General features: G+C 40.9%; 3 protein-coding genes across 4 annotated transcripts in view; all 3 read right to left on the bottom strand.

Annotated features, from left to right (window-relative positions):
• fbxw8 (F-box and WD repeat domain containing 8) overlaps positions 1 to 5,906 on the bottom strand; it is a 26,829-nt gene extending 20,923 nt beyond the window's left edge. The window contains exons 1-4 of the mRNA XM_030103972.1: positions 5,349 to 5,906; positions 5,157 to 5,261; positions 3,881 to 4,045; positions 3,704 to 3,792 (exon numbers count right to left, since the gene is read on the bottom strand). Of these exons, the coding sequence (XP_029959832.1) occupies positions 3,704 to 3,792; positions 3,881 to 4,045; positions 5,157 to 5,261; positions 5,349 to 5,804 (815 nt within the window). The 5' untranslated portion in view covers positions 5,805 to 5,906. The remainder of the gene's footprint in view (positions 1 to 3,703; positions 3,793 to 3,880; positions 4,046 to 5,156; positions 5,262 to 5,348) is intronic.
• rnft2 (ring finger protein, transmembrane 2) lies at positions 5,799 to 21,971 on the bottom strand. 2 transcript variants are annotated; one of them, XR_003932520.1, is made up of 11 exons: positions 21,886 to 21,971; positions 21,740 to 21,817; positions 20,813 to 21,327; positions 20,663 to 20,739; positions 19,729 to 19,829; positions 19,240 to 19,393; positions 14,273 to 14,422; positions 11,268 to 11,333; positions 11,020 to 11,121; positions 9,913 to 10,267; positions 5,799 to 5,808 (listed from the first exon to the last, which is right to left on the bottom strand). XR_003932520.1 is itself a non-coding variant. In XM_030103974.1 (10 exons), exons 2-10 carry the CDS (start codon positions 21,784 to 21,786, stop codon positions 10,133 to 10,135), a joined length of 1,347 nt encoding a protein of 448 aa, XP_029959834.1. In that variant the 5' UTR covers positions 21,787 to 21,817; positions 21,886 to 21,971; the 3' UTR covers positions 9,733 to 10,132. The 2 variants fall into 2 exon arrangements, 1 of the variants encoding a protein (XP_029959834.1); XM_030103974.1 differs by lacking the exon at positions 5,799 to 5,808 and having other exon boundaries at positions 9,733 to 10,267.
• The window catches only part of castor1 (cytosolic arginine sensor for mTORC1 subunit 1), a 40,530-nt gene continuing 32,688 nt past the window's right edge, over positions 14,130 to 21,971 (bottom strand). Inside the window, exon 11 of the transcript XR_003932521.1 lies at positions 14,130 to 14,140. The gene's annotated coding sequence lies outside the window, so the exon portion shown is untranslated. The remainder of the gene's footprint in view (positions 14,141 to 21,971) is intronic.

The following is a 21,971-nucleotide window of genomic DNA, read 5'->3' as shown; positions in this document are numbered from 1 at the left end:
GGGTACCTCGCTATTGATTGGCTAAAGTAATGTTGGTTTACAACCTCCAGAGTTGATTCATGTTTATTTTCTTTTTTTTGATCACAATAAAAACAAGGCTGCCATACAGCTTAATAATGCCATTTTTTTAGCTTTAATTCATTTTTGTTAGTAATAAAGATCTTCTATACAACCTTTAAAACAAGAACAAGCGATTAAAACAGGATGTAGTTTGAACCAGAGTCTGACAGAATATTACAAATTAAAGACCAAAATGAAAAACAAGCTTAATGATAAATGGATCATCACTGCATCGTTTTTTAAGATTTCCAACAAGAAAAAAAACTGAAGGACTTCTTGGCAATCAGCCTTTCTGAGGAGAACTGGCTTTGAAAAAAACATATTATGTAAAGTATTAAAAGAAACTGGGAAATAGATTGAAAATTCATATCACCACAATAAAAAAAATTAAAAAAAGGTCAATTTTTTAAATTTTTAACTAAAACATAAAATCAAGTTTGTCAAACAACTAAGATGGATGTAAAAGGGGTAAAGAAAAAAATAAAATGTGACTTGAAGAGCTTATAAAGTCACATTTTATCAAAAAAAAAAAAAAAAAAAAAAAAAAAAAAACCCTCTTCAAAAGCCTGAAATGTGACCTGGTGGTTCTGAGCATCGTGGCTTTAACTGTGAATGACTTTCTCTCCAAAACAGATTCATCTCATCACACCGACAGGCTTCTCCTCCTCCTCTCTCTTCTGTTCTCAGCCCCCCTCCTCCTCCTCCTCCTACCATCACCCCCCTCTCACCGCGGGAGCCGACTCGCTGCCAGAGCTGCCGCCTCCACAGATCGCAGTGTGTGTGAGCGAGTTCCTGCCCCGCAGTCAGTGTGTCACACAGTTCATCAGCCAGTTCTCGTGTGTGTGTGCACGCCGCTTTGTGTCGGCTGAACTGGCACTTCGACGCCATGCCAAGAATCGACAGGATGAGGGTGAAACTTACAAGTTGATCATGTGAACTTTTCTTGAGGGTAAAACTTTGAAATCTGCTGAGGTATAAAAAAAAAACTGAAGTAGTTTTGATCAATCCAGTGATTGGACGACCTTTGTAGACACAAGTAAAACCAGTGTCACAATTTAGGTTGTGCAAAAATGACTAAAGGAATATAAGACATTAAGCAGTTTCTTCAATATTTTTATAGACCTAATTGAATTCTTCATTATGATTACACTCTTTACTAACTATATTTATTAATTTTTATTTGATTAATTTAGCTTTAACACTTTGATTTGTTATTTTTGCACCTTTTGTTCTGTCAAATTATTTGTTTTTCTGCTCTTATTTTAGCTGCCAAAACATCGTGAACTGTGCAAACGCAAAGTTCTTCTTATCAGCATATTGGCAGTCAGAATAGAATTGAATAATGTGAAATAGCATTGTTTTACAGTTTGATACCATTAATACAAAGCTTCATCATCATCATTTCATCATACCAGTCAACTTGCAGATAATTATTTAAGTCAACTAGAAAAAAAACTCTTTCTTGTGGATCATACGTATACGATACGTATCATGTCAGTTTTTTTGTTTTTTGTTATTTATCTTTATTGGGGAAAAGTCTGAAGCCCTCTTTGGGCGCTACCCACTCCTTTTGATACTGTCATTGGGTTAAAAGACAAAATCTTGCTCATGTTTTGTGATGGTGTACTTGTGGATTTTATGCCGACTTTGTGTAACTTCAGCTGGAGCTGGATGATTAAACACTGTGGCTTATTTAGTGCTAAATTCCATTAGACCGCTTTCTAACATGATTTACTACATGCAAGGTAATAACTCTTGATCACTCTTAACTGCCATTGATTCATCCTCTCGATAAACACTGATCTAAACCCCCACTTTAAATACCAATAATGAGAAAAGTATTGACACAAGTAAATTAGCCTATATCAGTGGTACAAAGAGGATTTAATCGCGGGTTCACGTTACTGAGTGAGCTTTCTTTCATGTCGGGACTGTTTTGATGCTGTGTATCTGGCGTCTGTTGAGATGGGAGTATATAAACATGCTGTCCTCTCCGGTGGGCTGCAGCAGGGACTGAGGGGAATCGAATCACACCGTTCCCTGGAGACGCTGCTCATGTCCTTGTAGCAGTCTATCAGGTCTATTGTGGTCCAACATAATCTATCACTGTCTCGGGCAGCTCTTCATCCACTCTTCCCTCACCAGCAGCACTCTATGTAAACAGGCAAAATGGGAAAAAGTAAACTAGAAAATAAGTAATCAATTTTATCTGATCAGCAAAGACTCATTTATATTCAGGCTGGATGATGCGACACATTCATTTTTACTGTCTACCCTCTGATGCCCCAAATTTGGCCTGAAAAAGTTGATTTTCTCTCATTATGTAATGTGATGTAGAGATACTAGACACGTGTTTTTAAAAAAAATTTAGAAAAGATTAAAAAAAGTTTGACAAAGTGCACACATGCCAATGCACCTTATTCAGGAAAAAAAAAGTTTTAAAAAAATGTATTTTTATGATCATCTATGAAACTGAGGAAGTGGTGAGGTAATTATTGAAATAAATACAACCAAACTTTATGAAACTAAAGTCAACTGAAGGGTCAGTGTCAGTGTCAATCATCTTGTGAGCAAAACCTGAAGCTGGTGTTCTTTGTTTCTGAATTCTCAACAGGTTTCAAGTGTGTTTTCAGATGTTTCTCATGCATCATTATGACAGTGGTTTGAAACTATTCCTCTACATTAATCATTACGGCTTTTTGATTTCTCTTTTTCAGAAATGTCTTGGGATTTGAAAGATCTTTATCAAATCAAGAAAGGACACTTTCATTGTTTCAAGTTTTTGATTTCTTTGTATTCAGATGTTTTGGTTCCTTTTGTCTCTGAGAACAAAATGTTTTACTTATTTTGATAATTAAATAAATGTTTCTGAATGTTTAGATACTGCAAATTATTAAACATTTCAACAACTGTTCAGGTATGAAGCATTACTCACTTAAAAGTAATAACTTGCTCCTCCTTGCTGCAGGTTATCATCATTCTGCCTGCAGAGACACTCTTGTAAAAAATGCATAAAGCACCTTTAATGGCCTTTTCCTCTCAGAAGATGCCAGCAAACAGTCACTTTTGAGGATTATGTTGATTGGCAGGAAATAACTCAGCTAAGTCTGCAGTTTAATTCTTCATCTGGCAGCAGTGTGTTTCAGCTCCTTTCCTTGGGGCTCGGGTTTACCGCAGCTGATCGTGTGATAAGTATATTTGATTTGGCACAACTTTTATGCCTGACAGAATTCCTGACGCCACCTGGGCATTGAGATATTAAGGGCCTTCCTCACTGCACGTCAGCAATGGGATTCAAACCTGAGATATTTTGTAACCTCTAGGCCACCCGGCTCTGCATTATTTCCCTCAAATATTTTTTTTCTTTTAATAATTCCACCTCTGAAGCTGCAAGAAATGCATCACTGCTCATACGGTTCAACTTTGAAAATGCTCAAACATCAATCACTGCGTTGAGATTGGATCAATAATGAAGAGTCATATATCTTTAACTGAGCGCTAAATTTTATATGCATGATTTATTCCACCCCAAGACTTATACGAGACAACTTGGAGTGACAGAGACATGAGTGCATACGAGCAAACTTGCACATTAACATATGTCAGATGTGGAAAGTGACAGTCCAACATCCTTGAAACCTACCCGGCCAACACAAAGTTGTCACACGAGCTGACGTCACACAGCACCTTCCCCAACTCAAACTGCAGCTGGCTGATGGAGCCCACTCGATTCTAGGAGAAAAATAATATTCTGCTCAAATTTCGCTGCACAGTGACATAAACTGATGACTGTCTCTGACAGGTAGACGTCTGCACCCACCTTCCAGTTGGAGCGGATGGTTTTGGCCGAATTCCTGCAGTCCCGTAGCGTGCTCTTCCAGCAGGGGGAGTCGGACACGCTGGCGTCCTGGTGGAAACCCTCCTTCACACACATCCTGAACCAGAGAACGCCGTCCTCTGCAAGGACTCTCCATGCCCTGCTCACCTGGGAGGAGATGGAACAGTGAGTCAGCATACATTAGGAGCCTGCGTCACTTATTTGTCTTTAACGAGCCAGGCCGCCTGCCAAAGAGCCTGCGTGCGTCTCATGATGAAGATCGACCACACGCGGAATGCAATTGACGAATCACAGCCTGATTAATTCAGGCAAGGTTTTAGAGGATGATCGAAGCAATTCAGCATGTTCCTAAAGAAGTGCAAGGTAACCAGAAATTTGAGGGTATCGAGTCCAAAGAATGACATCAACAATTTGAAAACGCTGTGCTGAAAGAGCAGCGACATTCTTAGAGAGAGGCTGCAATTTGGCTCACTTCCATCCAGCAAAGTGTTTTAGCCTCCAAGCTCTTTTCATTCCGATTCTCCACCACCAAACAGCATTTCTTTTCGTAATTTTTGAGAATTTAGTGAAATGGAACAAATCCCACTATTCCCCACTAGCTGCCTTTAAAGTCAATGAGACAAAGCCAATCACCTTCTCTCTGTTTCATCTGAACAGAATTTAAAACTCCAGAAGGCATAACGTGAAAGGATTTCACATGATCATATTTTTATTTTATTCAATTCCGGGTGTGCAATTCAAAAATGCGTGTAAAACGCAACATCAATTAATTAAGGTTAATATGGGTGACTCAGCCAAACAGTGGAGCAGTGGTTTGTACGCTTGTCTCACAGTGAGAAGCTCTGTGTTCAAATACCAGCTAGAGCCTGTGTAAAGAGTTTGCATGTTCTCCCCATGTGTGCTTGGGTTTCCTCCCACAGTCCAAAAACATCCATGTGAGGTTAATTGCTGACCCTAAATTCCCCTTTGGTGTGAGTGTATGTGTGTTTGTCTGTCTCTGTGTGTTTGCCCTGTGATGGACTGGTGACCTGTCCAGGATACACGATGCCCTCGGCTCCAACACTGCACTACCCTGCACAGGATAAAGCAGTATAGAAGATGGATAGATGGATGGATGGATGGATGGATGGATGGTGTCTTCTACACAATGAGATTCTTGTCAACGAATATTAAGGTTGATATCTTTTGTATCACACAGATTAATTTGTATTTTTGTAGTTTTCAAACCCGTTCACCTGCACTTAATGGGGAAGCTCACCTGAGCACACCTGCCGAGTTCAGCACGGTCAAGATACTGGAAGATATTCAAGGCGAGCTCGTAGGGCAGCTCCACATCAAAGAAGGGAATGTCATTAACCTCATTCTGCAAAAAGAAAGAATAACATCACACAGTACAGTCTAGTCTATAATAAACACAGCTGATTATGGCCCACCGCCATACTTCTCATACCAGATCCTGGATGAGTTGATCCACTAGCTCCTCTTCTTTCTTGGCCTTTCTCTGAGGCTCCTCTCGTTGTAAAGCAGCACTGCAGACATTGGTTCTGTTGTGGTACTGCCTCTTTCTCCTGCTCCTCTCCTCCTCTAGTCGGTCCAGCAGTGGACTGGTCCTCCCATCCAGCAGACTACGAGCAATGGAGACATACTCAGGCTGCTCCTCTGTCTCTGCTGCAACTTCTCCTCCTCTACAGCATCCCTCATGCTCAGTGCAGCCACTTCCTTCTAGTTTAGACGAATTGCAGGTTTTGGAGAAGTTCGTCAGCTTTGTCTTGGGTGACTGACCAGCAGCAGCCAGGGAGGAGGAGGAAGATGATGAAGGAACACAAACAGGTCGCGACTCTTCTTTTTTACCTGTTAACTCTTGTTTCCAGCGCTCCCTGAACTTATCGAGCTCGTTCTCCGCCATTATTCTCAATCATTATTAAAGAAATGCCTTTTTCTGAGTGTTAAAGCGCAGAGTTTATTAGACTAAAAAGGTCCATTCGGGAGAATTGTTTTTCCACACGAAATTAGAACGGGTCCTTTAGTGTAAACAGTCCGAGGAGAAACGGAGAAGCGGCACGATGGTTCCGCAAGTTTTTAATTCCGCACTTTTATTATAGACGCTTCGGTTATTGAAGCTTAGACTGTTTTTGGAAAAACAAAGCAGCAAATATATGCAACTATAAACGCACAAGTATTCAATATTTAAATATCCAAATGGTGCCTATGCCAAAACATGATAATAAAAGTGTGTTTTATACAGTTTGAAAAAAGTGAAGAGTACACAATGTCCTGGACGTCCCTACAACAAAAGGCTCCTCAGCAAACAGGAGAGATTCAAGAGTTAACCATTGCGGCTCTCTTTGGGAAAAGATGATGTAAACCCCAAACCATGTGACACTGTAATGAATAATACAGTAGAGAGGTGGGGAAAGAAAGGGGAACGCAAACACAGTTAAGGTTTGATGAGAGAAGAGAAGGCGGGTCATATATCCTCCGCACTTGAAAGCGACAGGAGCGGCTGCGGTGTCCGAGAAGATGTGCTGGCTGCGGACCGACCAGCCTTTACTGCTGCCGGGGGGCTCCAGCTGCGGCGCCCGCCGGCTCTCGCCCTGCTCCGCGGCTCAGCTGCTCGCCGCCCGCCTGCGGAGGATCGGCGACCGGCTGGAGAAGCGCTGGGCGGTCGCCGGGGAGGCGCACGCCGGGTTCGGCTGCGGGGACGCGCCGGCGGTGAGCGGAGGAGGCCACCTGAAGGGCTTCCTGTGCATGGCGGTGCACCTCACCGTGCTCGTGCTGTTTGTCGCGAGGCGACACCTGTAGGGCGCGAGGCTGCAATACCAGCAACAGGTGAGTCACGTCACCTGCACGAGGGGGGGAGAGGGATGACGTGACCTGGAGGAAAAGCTTCAAAACGTGTTATGAAGTCAGAAGGCGCAGTTTTACAATTTATGACATTTTGTAACATTACACTAAATTGTATCATATTACATTAAAACAGCAAGGCCTAAGTCAACAAACACCTGCTGGTGAGAAAGGTATTCAAAGTAGAAGTATCACCAGCAGGCCAGCCTAGCGTCTTGTGCTGTTTTTTTTTTTTTTTTTTTTTTTTTTTTAACTTAAAAACAAGATCAATTTTGATTCATGTTCAAATTTTATAATACTTCCATGTGATGCTATTTGACAAAACACAAGTCTGAATCTCTTTTAAACACGTTTACACATTGTTTTCAACATTGTTACATACTTATTCAGAAGAAATTACTGAAAAGTTGTTGCTAAGAATTGTGTGCATTTAGATAGATAGATAGACAGACAGACAGACAGATAGATAGATAGATAGATAGATAGTCAATGTAATACTTTAAAAAAATATCCTGCACAACTTTCGAATCCTACAATTAGTTTTTTTTTTTTTTTTACATTATAGAGGTTTAAACTTATTTCGGATAAAATTAATATGCATTTACTGTAAAGTTGTCTTGAGAGCCATCATTAATGAGTAAAGGGGCCACATTCAGAGGATTTATAGAATAACGGAACGCTGTATCTAATGAGGTGATAATATTTGCATAATGTATAGTGCATTAATGTGATCTGTTAGTTCGTTTATTTAGGCATCTGTATTTTAAGTATATTAATCCATTTAAATTAATTTCTCATCGCTCCTCCTTGCTTCGTTATTATAGACGGTGCCTTTAGGATCATTCATGAGGAGAATCAACGGGCTCACATCGTTTGCACTTGAAGCAAGAGATGCCGGAGAGTCGGAGGACACGCTCCCGGAGAAAAGGTGCGCGCACAAGCCGCGCGCATGAAACCGACAAGAGTGGACCAGGAAGTGTTTGTGCGTGCGCGCGTGCGTCTGTGTGTGTCCTGAAGGTCGGAGCTGTTTTTGTCGGACTGAATAGCGTGTCCTTAATAGCTCGCGCGCGGGGCCCGGTGAGGACGCGCTCGGAGTTGGATAACGAGCTGCGGGCCGTCAGCAGGCAGTGCGCGGCGGCGCGTCCTGCCCCTCCGCGACTCTCCCATTCTGTCATCCCATTTACAAACCGGTGATGTAATCCTCCCCCGGTGCATCGCAAGGGAAAAGCTTGCTAATAGTGCAGCCTCTGAATTTTCACCTCCCTCCATGTGTGCTGACAACCGATCAGAACTTCTTTACGCATCTGCAACCCTTAAAGATGATGCACTGGAATACACCTGTTATTAAGCTTCATAATGCACTGTATTTTTTGTTTTCTTTTTAAGATAAGCTACTCGTTAAGAGTGATCATGTAAATAATGAGGATGAATGTCTTTTTTATAGGTGTTTTCTACAGTGTTTTAGACAATTGTTTACACAATCTTCTGTGCTTTGCATTATCTGTTGGGGACAGTGATCATCCTGAAGACAATGCAGGACCTCTGCAGAAGAACCTATGCTGTTATGCTGTCTGTGACTTCTGGAAAATAAGCTTCTCTTCTGATATATCAAGTGTAATTGTCAGCAGTCTTTTATAAATGGTGTGTTCTTTATACTTCTGAAATGTTTCATATGGATTTTTAGCAGCGATGATAATAAACAACTTTTACTGATTATTATTGTTGCAGATGTCTGTGCTTTCAGACAAGAAATACACCCAACGATGCCAGCTAAAGTGCTTTAATTGAAAAAGTATCAGTGATGTACAGCACGATATGCAAGAGCCTTAAAGGTACAGTGTGTAAAACCTCAGCTGTTGTGAGCCACTGCAGAATCCGGTTAGTCTTCATTTCAACTCTGTGGTATGTTTAGGTTAGATTGATAGAAGTTGTCAAGAATCTGATCCACTGTGTGAACAGAGAAAATCGACATTTGGGACTGCTCCATCTTCTGGTGTAAAGTGATACTGCAAGACTGATCAAGCTGGTGTTGTCTGGTAATGAGGTCAGGTATTTCTGTGCACTGAAATTATTGAGATATTTCAAAAGAGATACTAGCTGTTGTATTTAGTTGAATATTCCAGGTGTTTTTAATGCTTTCAACAACATACTACAAGCTGTACCTTCAGGCATAACTCATTTTTACAGAAATGATTTGCAGCAACAATAAATAAAAAGACCAGCTAAATAAAACTGTAAAAAATAAAACAATTTCAGATGTGCTGTTAAAATATAATAGAAATGCATTTAACATCTCTTCAACTGTGGACTCAATGATTTATCGTTATCATATCAAAGTATCGATTCAAAATTAAATGTTTTTTTTTGTTTGTTTGGATGATGTGGCATGACCAAACAGTGAAGGATCATAAAGTGAGATACATTTCTGAAGTCACCTGATTGTTCTAGCTGTTGCACACAGTGTACCACACATTGTGATTGATGATCAAACAACATTCAGTAAATATACAGTTGATTAAACAACACCGCATTAGTCCAACTAGAAGACATCACCACTTTTTCCTGACCTATATCACAGGAAGAAAAAGGCCCGCCTTTGGCATGTTTGGACTAATATAGTATTTAGTCAAAAACATTACCACAGTGGATCAATCAACCGGACCGAGTTACCAAAAATATAAAAACATGTTGTGTGACCACATCATCAACTCAACAAAATGCGGTTTATAGGCTGGATTACCAAAAGTTCCACATTACTTTATCACTCAACAACCTCAGGATTTAAACTAACAAGCAAAAATAAACAAACAAAAACTGTTTATCTTGTTCAAACTTCACATTCATCCTGAGACTTGGATGAAAAAATGATGGTGAGTTCCACTCTCAGTCATATATGATCAAAGTACAAATCTGTAGGTTCTCTACTAAATCCCACATAGTACATTTACATAAAAAAAAAAAATCCACATTACTTAAAAAATAAAACCCTTAAGACTGAAAGCAAATTGTAATAAATATAAAACGTAAATTGAAAAGCAGTAACTTTTTTACATCAACACAGTAAATCAATTAAGAACATTTCATTGTTTCCGGTGTAAAATCTTATATTTACATTTCAGAATTCTACCTAAGTGTACAAAATGGAACTGCAAGACAGAAGCGCAATTAACTGTGTCTTTTAGGGACATTATGTCGATAATCCAATTGAGACGTGAATTTCCAGCAATGAAATTTACACATTCAACCTTTGCAACTGCAGCTACAAGCTGTGTGTTTCTTCAGTTTTGAATAATCACCTGAACGTCTACAGAGAGAAGATGAAACCCCACTGCCTCGCTTGCATCGCAGCACGATCGCGGCTCTCCGGCTGCTCTTCGCCGCCGGCGGGCTTCAGTAGATCTGGAAGTGAGCCGAGGTGGTGCCGTCCTTCCAGCAGCGCAGGGTCTCGATGACGGTGGCCCGGCACAGAGGGCACGTCCGCTCACGATCGAACCACAAACACAGGCACTCCTCGCAGAACACATGCTGTGGAAACACAGTTCATTCAGAATGGTTGACAAGAGTGAGTTCATATGAACGACAGTGATGTTAAGCAGATTCTAGTTCAGGGGCCACATTCAGCTCAAAAACTCTTTAAATAATGACATAAAGGCACAACAGAAACTACTGATAAGCCATGTCATTCCAGCTTATCTTGTCTGTAAATCTTAAAACAAGACACAGAAAGAGGTGAGTCACTGTAGAGTCTAGTCTGTTATCAGTTCTACTTCAAGAGTTTTGTCTGTTTGGTTATTGTTTGCATCATGAGCTTTATAAATGAGGGAGGATCAGAAAAAAAAGAGTTTCAATAAAATAATTTATAGTGTTGCTCTCATCTTGTTTCTATTAATCGTGATTTCTTCTCAAAAAACCTAAAAGAATAAAAAATCAAGCCTGAAAGAGGCATAGCGAGAATGTTCCTGTTGTTGTTCCCCACATGGGAGCCGCCCAACATTTTCAAACCCACATATATTTCATTAAAAATAATTATTTGTGACGTTGATGATTTTAACTGACTGACCATATGTACGCTTGTCGATTTCATCAACTTTCTCTTCTAATTTTAGACAGAGGCTAAAGTATCCATTCTTTTTTTTTTCTTTCCAGACACTTGTGGTACAAATTGGTATTACAAGGCTGAACGGTTGGAGGCTGAGATGAATCTTTGAAATTTTTTCAACAAAATGCTGTGAATTGATTTTTTCTAACGGTCTCTTACCAGTTCAGAGGAGCATTACCTGGCAGAGGAGGGCTACGGGGTCTCTGAAATCAGCCTGACAAATAGCACAGACATCCCCCGCCTCGCTGCACTGCTGACTGCCGGCTCTCACACCGTAACTCTGCTTGAAGAGAGAAAAAAATAAATAAGAAAGGCATTGCATGGATCTGAACTTTAAATAACCTGGGTTTATTCTGGGAATTGGACAAGCAAAACAGAAAAAATTAGTCATATTTGTGCTGAAAAAAAAAAAAACCTGCGTCTGACCTGGGAACTGCAGAGCATGACCAAGGCTTTACGTATCGCAGATACACGCCCACAGATGTCAAAAGACTGCCAATGGGAAAAAAAAGAAAGAAAAGGAAAAAGGCAAATCAGCTATGTGAAACATTCTTTTGAATGTGATGATGAGGAAGAATAAAATGGGAGAATAAAAGAGAGGATCAACATACGTGCCACACAAAATGCAAAAAGCTGAACTATTCAAATCTTTTATAGTTTTAGAGTAGAATATTCAAAGCTATAATCTCAACAAATGATCAAATGTTTAGTACATTATACTGATGTTGTCATTGTTGAAATTATATGTCCAAAATACTTACTTTGAGACAAAAAGCTCAGTTTTCAGATCATTTGGTTTACTATATTGATGACAAGCTAAAGTCACAGATTTTGCATGTAGCTGTATGTTGTAGTATTTTAAAACCTTTCGAAAAAGCTTCTCTTTGAGAAGACAGAACTAATAATTGGTTTTATTCGAAATAAATCTCCAATTCATTAACATAGTATCTGTATTGTAGCGGTTCCAGCAGCAGGGATCCATGGCCCCATGTGGCTTCCTGCTCTCTCATAATGAACAATGCACTACTTCCTCATATCAGACTTCACAGTTCTCCAGTCTCACCAGGATAGTTTAGCTGAGAGACCAGGACCCCACTGGAGAAATGATACGTCTGTATGGAGGACAGGGTGGTCTGGGCTTCTTTGACCAATCAGGAAAGTAAATGCACCGACGCATCAATGACTGTCATATATCTTACATTAAATCGAAAGTTGAACCTCTGAACTTCTACCTGATTTCACACGACGACAGTGAATCATCCACGGATACAACTCAGACTGATACTGAAGCACAGTTCATGTGGCCTGATGCTGGAAAACACCAGGCGGTTGCACCTCGGTGCACATCCAGTAAACTATCCTCCCAGTTCAGCTGAACAAGGTCATCATCAAGAACTACAACCGATGAATCACGGTTATAATAAAAGGAAGCTTTAACTATAAATATCAGCTCTACCATGTAAATAATGGCTGGATCAGTCCAGAGGATGATTCATTCCAGTTTTACTCAGTTCCACTATTCGAAGCTCCTCTCTATCCTGTTGCTAAATTTGACTCTGGAAGTCTGCTTTTTTTTTTTTTTTGTTTCTTTTTTTTTAATGGACTTCTCCTTTGTTGCAGCCACAAATTACACTCATCCAGGCCTTTTGATCCAAACAAGAAGACATTGATTTGTGAGGAATTTATGACGAGGTTTGAATCTTTTCCATCAAAGTTATTCAACAACACCTTTTAGTACAAAAACTTCAACTGGTTTTATCAAACAGCAATATGGGACAGCGGGTTAGGTGGTCTTGAAGAGTGGTCTGTAATGGTCCTACTCCTCAGAAGATGATTCCTGATGATCTTGGTGGCACAACATTTCTCTCAGATTCCCTCTGATGCTAAAATTCACCTCTGACCAATGCTTGTATGGAGAAACAATTCCTTTAATTATTCTCAAATTCATTCCAAGTTAAAGTCTAAAGACCATCACAAAAAATTAAGGAATCTAAGCAAATATATTGGAGGCATAGTTTATAGGTTCATTTCTCTAAAAACAATGTCTCTTTCATTCTGGGTGATTATTTTCTTTGTGTGTTTTCATTCATGAGTAAAGTTTCACGGGTTCAAGGTGTGCGTCCCGCCACGGCAGAGCAGTAACACGGTTTTTTGCTCGTTTCAGGTCGTCACTGAGGCGGTTTGAGAGCCTTTGTGGGAACATCTGTGGAGCCACAAACACAAATGTTCAAGAGCTCCGACATTGTTGTGAAAGCGAATTCAGTTCTGCACTTCAGCAGTTGATACAAAGGCTCAGAAAAAGTGGCATTCATTGATATTCACAATCTGCTCGGGGACCAGACTTAATAAATACAACACTTATATTACCACGGAAAAACATCTCCTGTGTTCACTGTTTGTTACTGAACCGGGGAAGGGGGGGGGGGGTCAAACTCATTTTAATGATAGCTCCACTTCACAATACAGTGAAACGTCCAAAAAAAAAAAAAAAAAAAGAAAAATACTTCTCCTCTTGAGGATGGAGACTGTACAAAGTTCAGGGAAGGTGTGCTGTTAAGTGTGTTTGTACACACAGCTGGGAGTCATCCTCCTACCAGGGTCGTCTTATATTTGGAAATCTGATGAAATCTGTCTTATGCATCTATTTTTTAACTGCCTCTTTTTCCTGGGAGTGTGCTCACTCTTGTTTTGCTGTTTGTGACACACCGGCTGAGCTGGGTCCACACCATAATGACTGACTGAGTCATTCAATTCAGTCAAAGAGGCTCCAGTTAGTTGGAAGTCCAGTGACGGTGTTAATAGGTTACTTTGAGTTCATTGGTTTGTATCAGAGTCTGGTGTTTTCAGCTCAAGACGCTCCACTGCACACGATCCAGCGACGGTACATCATTTTCCACAGTCTTTATTGTTGTATGTTGAAGGAATTCTCTGGACTCCAGAATGATGCAGAGAGCTTTTTACAGATGAAGTTACGATCCATCCGAGAGAATTCAGAGAGCAGTACTATAGAGAGGACTTGCTATCCCAGTTCTGAGTAGCCGGCCTCCAATGACACACATTCATGAAGAGAACCAAAGCAGTTCAAACAGGTACAGTTTAAATAAGGACGTGTGTGGACTGTGTGAGTTAGGGTAAAGATGTCAGCCTACAGACTGCATGATTGTATGATTGCTGGACTGTCACGAATTGGAGTAAACTGTCTTTCATATGTGATAAACTCAGTGAGGGTGTAAGAGTTCAGCCTGAAGTGCATGGAAGACTGACAGTGCTCAGTTTTTCTTTATTACCATAATAATAATCTGTTACTGTCACATTAAGATAAAACAGTCTATGTTAATTCAAAGGATTTTTAATAAAAGGTCCTTTGTTTCATTAATGCCTTTGAACGTTTAGGTAGTTGGTAAAGTTTCTTCCTCCCAGACACCGATTACCTTGCAGAGGCTGTAGATGATGATGAGCGAGGCTCCCAGGAAGTAGCTGTTCGAGGGGTCTTCTCCCATGATGTACTTGTACCACAGCTGGATGGGCACCAGGGCCCGAAACAGCTGACTCAGCTCCTCGATCAGCAGGTAGAACTTACCCTGGACGGAGACACAGACCGGCAAAAGTCCATCTCAACCAAACTTTGTGAGAATACACACATGCAAGCAGAAACACAGAATCACAGAGGCTGCATCCACACTGAGACAATATGTGTTCTGTCTTTGATCCGCTCGCTAACTGCCCCAGAAGCGGGGCGGGCTCGGCAGCCTCGGGGCGCTCTTCTATCTAGTCAAGAGCAGTGTGGTATTAAAAGCTTAAAACAGCACGCCTCCGGCCCAAACATGGCCGCCGTCCAGCTCTCAGCGGCTCCCCGGCAGCACGAGCAATTTCCCCGCACTGCGAGGGAAACTGGCAGCGGCTCTTTCCACCTGCTGCCCGGGTGCCCACGTCGAGCCCGCCACTACAGGGGCTCGCTAGCCATCTTTAAAAAGACGTACCCCTCCTTTCACAATCACAGAGAGAAAATGTACTTCCGTCCGGCTCCGCCGCAAAGCACGTTTAAGCAAATTGGGCACAGTTAAAAACACAGAAGCGACCAAGGAGCGAAGGCAAACTTGATTCCCCGATGGTCCTCCTGGCATCTCCACTCGCATAATGACTTCCTGGATGGTGGCTGACAAAGATTGATGACTGCGGGTGAAGAGGCACAAGCGGGCGAGTCGGTAGGGGAGAAAGACCTCGGCTAACTGCTAATTCATCTTCCTTATTGTCCCCTCAGCCTTGCCTCCCACCGTGCCCATCACGCCCACGCGAAAACTGTCAAATTTAAAGTTTGGACCGGAGCCAGGCGGCCTGAGTAAGCTCCACCGCAGGCTCTGATTGACTGCTTCTCTGCAACAATGTTAATTTTGCATTTCACATATTTACTTTACGGATGAAAGCGCGGAGGAGAAATTTGTCACAACTTCTTATTGTCTGCTTTGGTACAGAGAAATAATCACTTTTTTTTTTTTCCTGTAGATTTCCTGCAAAACAGAAACTACTACAACCAGCCCAAACTGCTTAATGGCAGACAGTTCACAAAGGAGACTTATTTAGTCCTAATAACATAATAAATATTATTAAACCACACAGAATTAAAACAGGCACTCAAAATCATCTTGACAAGGTGCAGCAGCTCTCCATATAAATAAAGCAAGCGAGAAGAATGAAGAGAGGTTTTTCCAACAAATAGAGGAAAGATTATCAATTCTGTAATATTACATATTGTCACAATGATTTAATTTAGTAGAAATACGACTGTTCTTCATGTACTACTACAGCTGTGTGTAGCACCTAAACTAAAACAATTTTAAAACTGTTGGATTTCATGCTAAATCGACTCCTAACACCACCTTGTCGGATAATGCAGTATTACATGAAGGGATAAACTCGAAATAAGTGAGTTCAGGGATATTTGTACAAAAGAACAAAGAAACATGTTTGCAATGGTTTCATGGTTGATGATTCTGTTGATTAATTTTAGGTGACTGAATTGTTTCAAAAGAACTTCATGGATTGTATCTTTTAAGGGGAGCACATTGTGAACAGGTTCATCACAGGGCTAACAGGCAGAAAATCACAAAGGGAATATTTAGAATCACAATTTAGCTCAACTTGCATGTCTTTGGATTGTGGGTGGAGGCTGGATGACCTGAAGTACATGTTTAGGGAAGACATGTAAACTCCACTGGATCCTGAGTGAACAGATCCTCATGTGAACATGAACCCAGTCCTCTTCTCCATCCAACACTCTCCTGACCTGAAACATTTCCCTTTCTTTGTCTTCTCTGGAACCAAACCAGATGCATCCAAATACTTAGCCTGTAACCTCTTTCTCTCTTTTTCCGCCTCACTTTTTTCCTCCATTTCAAAACCTTCACGACCCTTGTTCACTAAAAGCTTCCCAACCCAAAAACAATCTCAGTCTCGACCCACCGGCCAGAAATTCCTTATCAATGTTTTCAGGGGACAAATAAAGAAAGGTTATCAACTTTCACGGATATTCACAAAATGCATATTGGGAAATTTACTGTTTTTCCCCCAGGAATTCCACATAAAGACCCCCCTCCCAATCCACCCTATGAATCCTACCTCTGTCTACCACCGACACATTATAAAGAATTATAGATAGCCACATTTTCCAATGTCTGGAAGTCAAGGAACTACATTAATCTGAAAAACATTTTCATTAATTCCAACATGACACTGTTTTACCATGAAGATTCAAGGTCTGATTTCTACACAAAGTGCAAAATGATACACCCACCTCACTTCAGCTTTTCTGAAGTAGTCTGCAGTAAAGCCTGAAATGTTCCGTTTTTGTTTCATGCATGAGCTTCAATGAACGTATTCTCAGTATTTTATCATAAACAATGTATAAGAAGCCAGAAAATTTAAGCATGGTTAAAACTACTTGACATTATTCAGGAAAATTATTTTTTTTACCGATCAACTAATTGATTAAACAAGCAATTGCTGCACTTTTTTTTTAAAAAGAGCTCATATTTGAATCTTTTCCCTCAGCTATAGAAACTTATTAAATCTTGCTCCAGGCCAACAGAGCTGACAATTAAAGCAACACGAGTGCCAAAACAACTGCTGCATAACCCAAAAGAATTTTCTTGGCTCACAGTGAGCACGCTCACGTGCTCAATCAGCACACAATTAACAGGATGCAGTCACAGGCGGCAGATACCGGTCTTTAAAACAAAGTCGTCGCGGGATCTCTGAATCTACGCCTGCTGCTGTTTGTGCAGGCTGGTGCTGACGGCGGGGATTATAAAGGATGATTAGTGTATCCGCGCTTGAACGCCGTAATGAACTGTGTGTCACTTCAGAAAAGGCAGCTTGGCCTCAACGAACAGGGATATAAAAAAAAAAAAAAGAAAAAAAAAAAGATGATAAGATCTGGAGCTTCCTGCAACTCAACATGTGTCCCATCAAATCTGTCAAATCCTGTGTGTGTGTATGTGTGTGTGTGTGTGTGTGTGGAGAATACAGGTAATGGTCCAGCTCCAGGGAGGGATGACCTCACCCTTGCAACCCCCTCGAGGGCAAATGAGCTCAGTTGCTGGCTGGTGCGGTTCTGATAGGCCTCAAGGTTTGTTTATCAGTGGAAAATTTAATCCTAATACTTTTGTAACTCCTCCTCACCCCTCCCCGCTTCAGACATCAAACACACAAACACACACACACACACACACACAGGAAATAAGTGCAGCACCTGTATGAAAATCTGTGTCCGCGCGCGCGTGTGTGTGTGTGTGTGTGTGTGTATGTGTGTGTGTGTGTAGCCTCGGGCTTGAAAGCCCACACACACACACGCAGACACCCACGTGCACCGGGCTCACCTAAGGAGCACCATTTAAAACCTTATGAATACAAAACAGTTTCACACTGTGACCCTTCAGCACTTTCTTCACTCCGCAGAGTATTTCATCATAGTTTAACAATATTTTTTTTTTCTTTTTCCACATCATAACTTGGAGAATTACGCCTTCCAGTAACTCAATTGCCTTTTTCCAATCTTTTACGTGTGCGATGCAAATCCCAGGAAAGCCTGGGAATTGTGTAAAGCAGGGATGTTGACATTTCAATTAAAACTTTAAAGTTTTTCTTTGTTGCTGTGAAAAGTCGACGTGATGAAAATGTCTACTCTTTAATATTTCTGAAAATTACTATAATCTCAATATGAAGCCAATTTTAATGATATCTTTAGGTGAAAAATAGTTTGAAATCTGCCTTGACGTTTAATTTTCCAGAAGACACAAATTCTCTGACACCCAAAGACTCTATTGAACAAATTGGTAGAAAAAGTACAGAGATAGTACTCTAGCTGGGAGCTAATGTTAAAAACATTAAAATGGGCAAATTTAGAATTTTAATTTAAAAGTGAAACAGAAATTTTAAATTTGTATTTACATTTTTAAATTGTCTAAGAGACTTTCTCTTTGTGACTGCTCAGTTACAAAATTCTAAAATGTCAGACACCATCAAAAAATTAGCTTCTCAGTACGTTCAAACAAACAAAATAATATCAAAGAACAACCAGGCATTGAAAGTAAAGTCTATATGAAAAAAAGGGGTAGAAACTTTTTTGAAAATTCTATAGTCAACAAAACAAATCCAGAAATCTTTCTCCATCAAGAGATAAGTCTCATATTCCATTCATACAATTTGAATAAAGTCTCATTAAAGTCTTGGCAAATCATAGATTACAAAAACAGTGCGCAGCCTTTTTGAGGGACTGTCTGGGACTCCAGGGGGGAAAGCAATCAGGGAGACAATGACTTACATAAACGAGTCCACCGTGACATAAAACAGAACCATTATATGCTGTAAAAAGTAAGCTATGAAGGTGGAACCAGCATTTTTGTATTTTACTTGATGAAAAAAAGAAATTAAAATTAAATTTAAGCGTTGTTATACCACACTTTGATCATCAAAGTGTTGATGTTATATTTCTGGTCAGACTGGTTAAACTTTCAGCATCCTAATAAAAAACGGCGTTGGTATATTTTATGTAGATTATTGATTTTCAAATTGTGCAAGCATTGCTTTATCATATCTTTCCAAAAAATTGAGACTACTTGAAAAAAATCTGATAAATATTAGAAAATCTAGAATATAAATACATTAACCAGGAATTTTCAACTTGAAGCAAGTGTGATCTCTAAGTTATATGATGAAAAAAAGAGACTGTGATTTTTATATTTTTTTATAAATAAAGAGCTGTAGCACCATGAGGATGAGTATTGGTTTTGTACAGTATCGCTTTTAACAAAAAATACCAATAAATAGCCCACATATTACAAGTAAACTAAGAGGCTACAATGCAAATGTAAAGGTCAGAAGACTTGAGAGACTTTCTCACCCTGGATTTGAAGGCCAGTAGGATCTTGGGCAGGAAGAGGACCAGACACTTCAGGCCGATGGTGACGTACTTGAGCACGAAGTCTGTGATGCCCACCGCCCAGATCAGATCGAAGAAGTCAAAGCTGTTCAGGTTGGGCTTCGCAAATATGAGGCTTCGAGAGAGAAGCAAACAACCAATCTCTCAGCGATCTGCGTTTTCAGAGGTCTGGTTCTTTCACTTCTACAAAGGGGAGCGATAAATGGCAAACGTAATGCAACAAACAAAATTATATTAGAAACAAACTAAATACTCACAGGACAAGACCAGACAAGAACAGGAACACTCCCTGAAGGAAATGAAAGTACAAATAATAATAATAAAAAAAAAAATCCTCATACAACATAAAATGAGTGGGAAAAGAAAAAAAGATATAAAATAATAACTCCAAATCATTCAGCAGGCGGATACACACATAGCTGCTGTGAAAAAAACCTGTCAGTACGCTACCTGTTGTGCAGCTCCTCTTGGCTGAACGTGTAGTAGATATACAGAATGTTCCCCCCAAGAAATATGAAGAGCCACATGGCAACAAACACAGAACGTTCCTCCTGATGAGACACAGACCCACAGACCAAGGTTAACAGAAACACTCAACTGTCTTCATCTTTGCAGTGATGTTAGAAATGTATTCATGTTAAGAAATACTTCTGAATTAAAGCACAATGATTTATTACTTAGCAAAAAAATGACTTTATTGCACGAATGCATGTTTGCATGCTGCCAAATGGCATCTCATTGTTACAATTATCTGATTTTTTTTTCAAATACAAATTACAAATTACAAATTTCTGATAAAAAGTGTAAAATTTACACAAAAATTGTTTGATTTTCATCTCGAACAATTAGTGTTCCTGTTATTTATTCTCAGTATAAAACATGTTATTTTGATTTTTTTTTAAATATTTATTTAAATTTATTCATAATTCTGTTTTACTTGTTTTAGGCTCTTCATTTTAGTGATGGAATTTTTATTCAAGTTGACCTTTTTTGTTGTCGTGTTTTTTTGTTTGTCGATTTTTTTCTACACACACACACAAGCAAGCACTACTCAGGCTGAATCATTAACATGTCTTGATGTGAAGATTTTAATTTTATTGTTTGTTGAATAAAAGAGTTTATTGATTAAATTAAAATGTGTATTTGAACATTTTAATGTGAATTAAACAGCCCTAATGTATTATAAAGCTAAAAAATAAACCTGCCAGTTGATCACATCATAATTTTTATGTTTGAAACAATCCAAAACGCTCTTCTCCCAAAACAGGCTTTTGGGAGAGGTAGCTACAAACATCAATAATTTGATGTTCTGTAAGAAAATCTGACTTACAATGTTATCTTCTAATGCTGGAAGATTTATTTATATTTCATTTCATTTCTTTACCCGTAGTGACACTTGGTGCCTAAAGGTGGAGTTGGCGTAGGCGAACGTGCTGGCCATCCCGATGCACACAGCGATGCCTGGAAGAGAGAAGAGGCTAAATAACACCGTGTGATGACACTTTGATGAGATAAGCGTTACAAGCTGGGGTACCTAGTTTATGCTGAAAGCAGACTTTGGCCAGCAAAATGAGGATGAAGGGGAAGCCCCTCTGCAGCCAGGTGACCACCGCCTTCAGCTCGGACAGCGCCGGGGCCGGGGTGGACTGATCTTCCTGGGCCTCCTCCCTGGAGCCGTGCCTCTCGGAGCCGGCCGGCACGGTGGCCTGCTGCAGCAGAGAGGAGGTGCGGTGCTGCAGGGGCTGGTGGTGGAAGTGGTGGTGGTGGTGGTGGTGGTGCTGGGGCGGCCGCGGGAGGAACGGCCCGCCCTCCGTGCGATGGGGGCCGCCTTCTTCTCTGGACGAGGCCGTCATCTGGATGAAAACTTCAGGGGGCGAGCCTAAAACTAGGCCGGCCGCCTGGAACTGGGCAGAGGAGACGGAGCCGGACGGGACTCCCACCAGGCCTGAGAAGATCTGCTGGGGTGAAGCGGGCGAGTCGGACTTCAGGCAGTCAAACACGCCACCTTCATCCAGGCTGCTCTCTGATCCCAGGGTTTGGCTTCGACTCCTGATTGGATAACGACAATGTAAAGCAGTGGCTCTGGGGAAGGAGATCTCAGAGGGAGAACGAGACACTGTCTGTTCTGAGGTTGCAAAAATTGCATTTGCACAATGTCTCTCTACGATGGAGGGGTGGACGGACCTGGTAAACCATAGGGCAACACTCTCACTTTAAATGTTCTGATGTGTATTATTCTTTTAAACATTTCCTGTGCACTGATGGATGGTGGCACCTCAGTAGTATGTCACCTCCATAACACAAGTTGCCAATAAGTTCATTCAGCTAGAAAACTCTGGCCTGTAGGACTGCATGGTGGCCTGCTCAGAACAGCCTGTGATTGCAGGTGCACATTCATCAGACTGAGTCGGGAATGAAAACAAGGTACAATAGGGATGTGCAGAAGCAGCTGAGACCCCACCTTTCAGAGGGCATGCCATCCGTGTTGCTGCTGTGTCTCCTCTGCATGGCACAGCCCTCATCACCACATGGCGCAGCCCTGCGAGGCGCAAAGCGGAGTCATCACGCGGCTCGGACCCTCAGCGGAGGGACGCCTCGGCCTCCTACCTGGGTTTGTTCCGTGCACCGGCCTTCTGCTCCTGTCATAGCGGGATGCGATGGGTCAGCTGCGGATGCTGCAGATGCTGGAGGAG

Source organism: Salarias fasciatus, chromosome 12 (genome assembly GCF_902148845.1).
Source record: "Salarias fasciatus chromosome 12, fSalaFa1.1, whole genome shotgun sequence".
Lineage (NCBI taxonomy): Eukaryota > Metazoa > Chordata > Actinopteri > Blenniiformes > Blenniidae > Salarias > Salarias fasciatus.
This window is presented reverse-complemented; position numbering and strand designations above follow the sequence as displayed.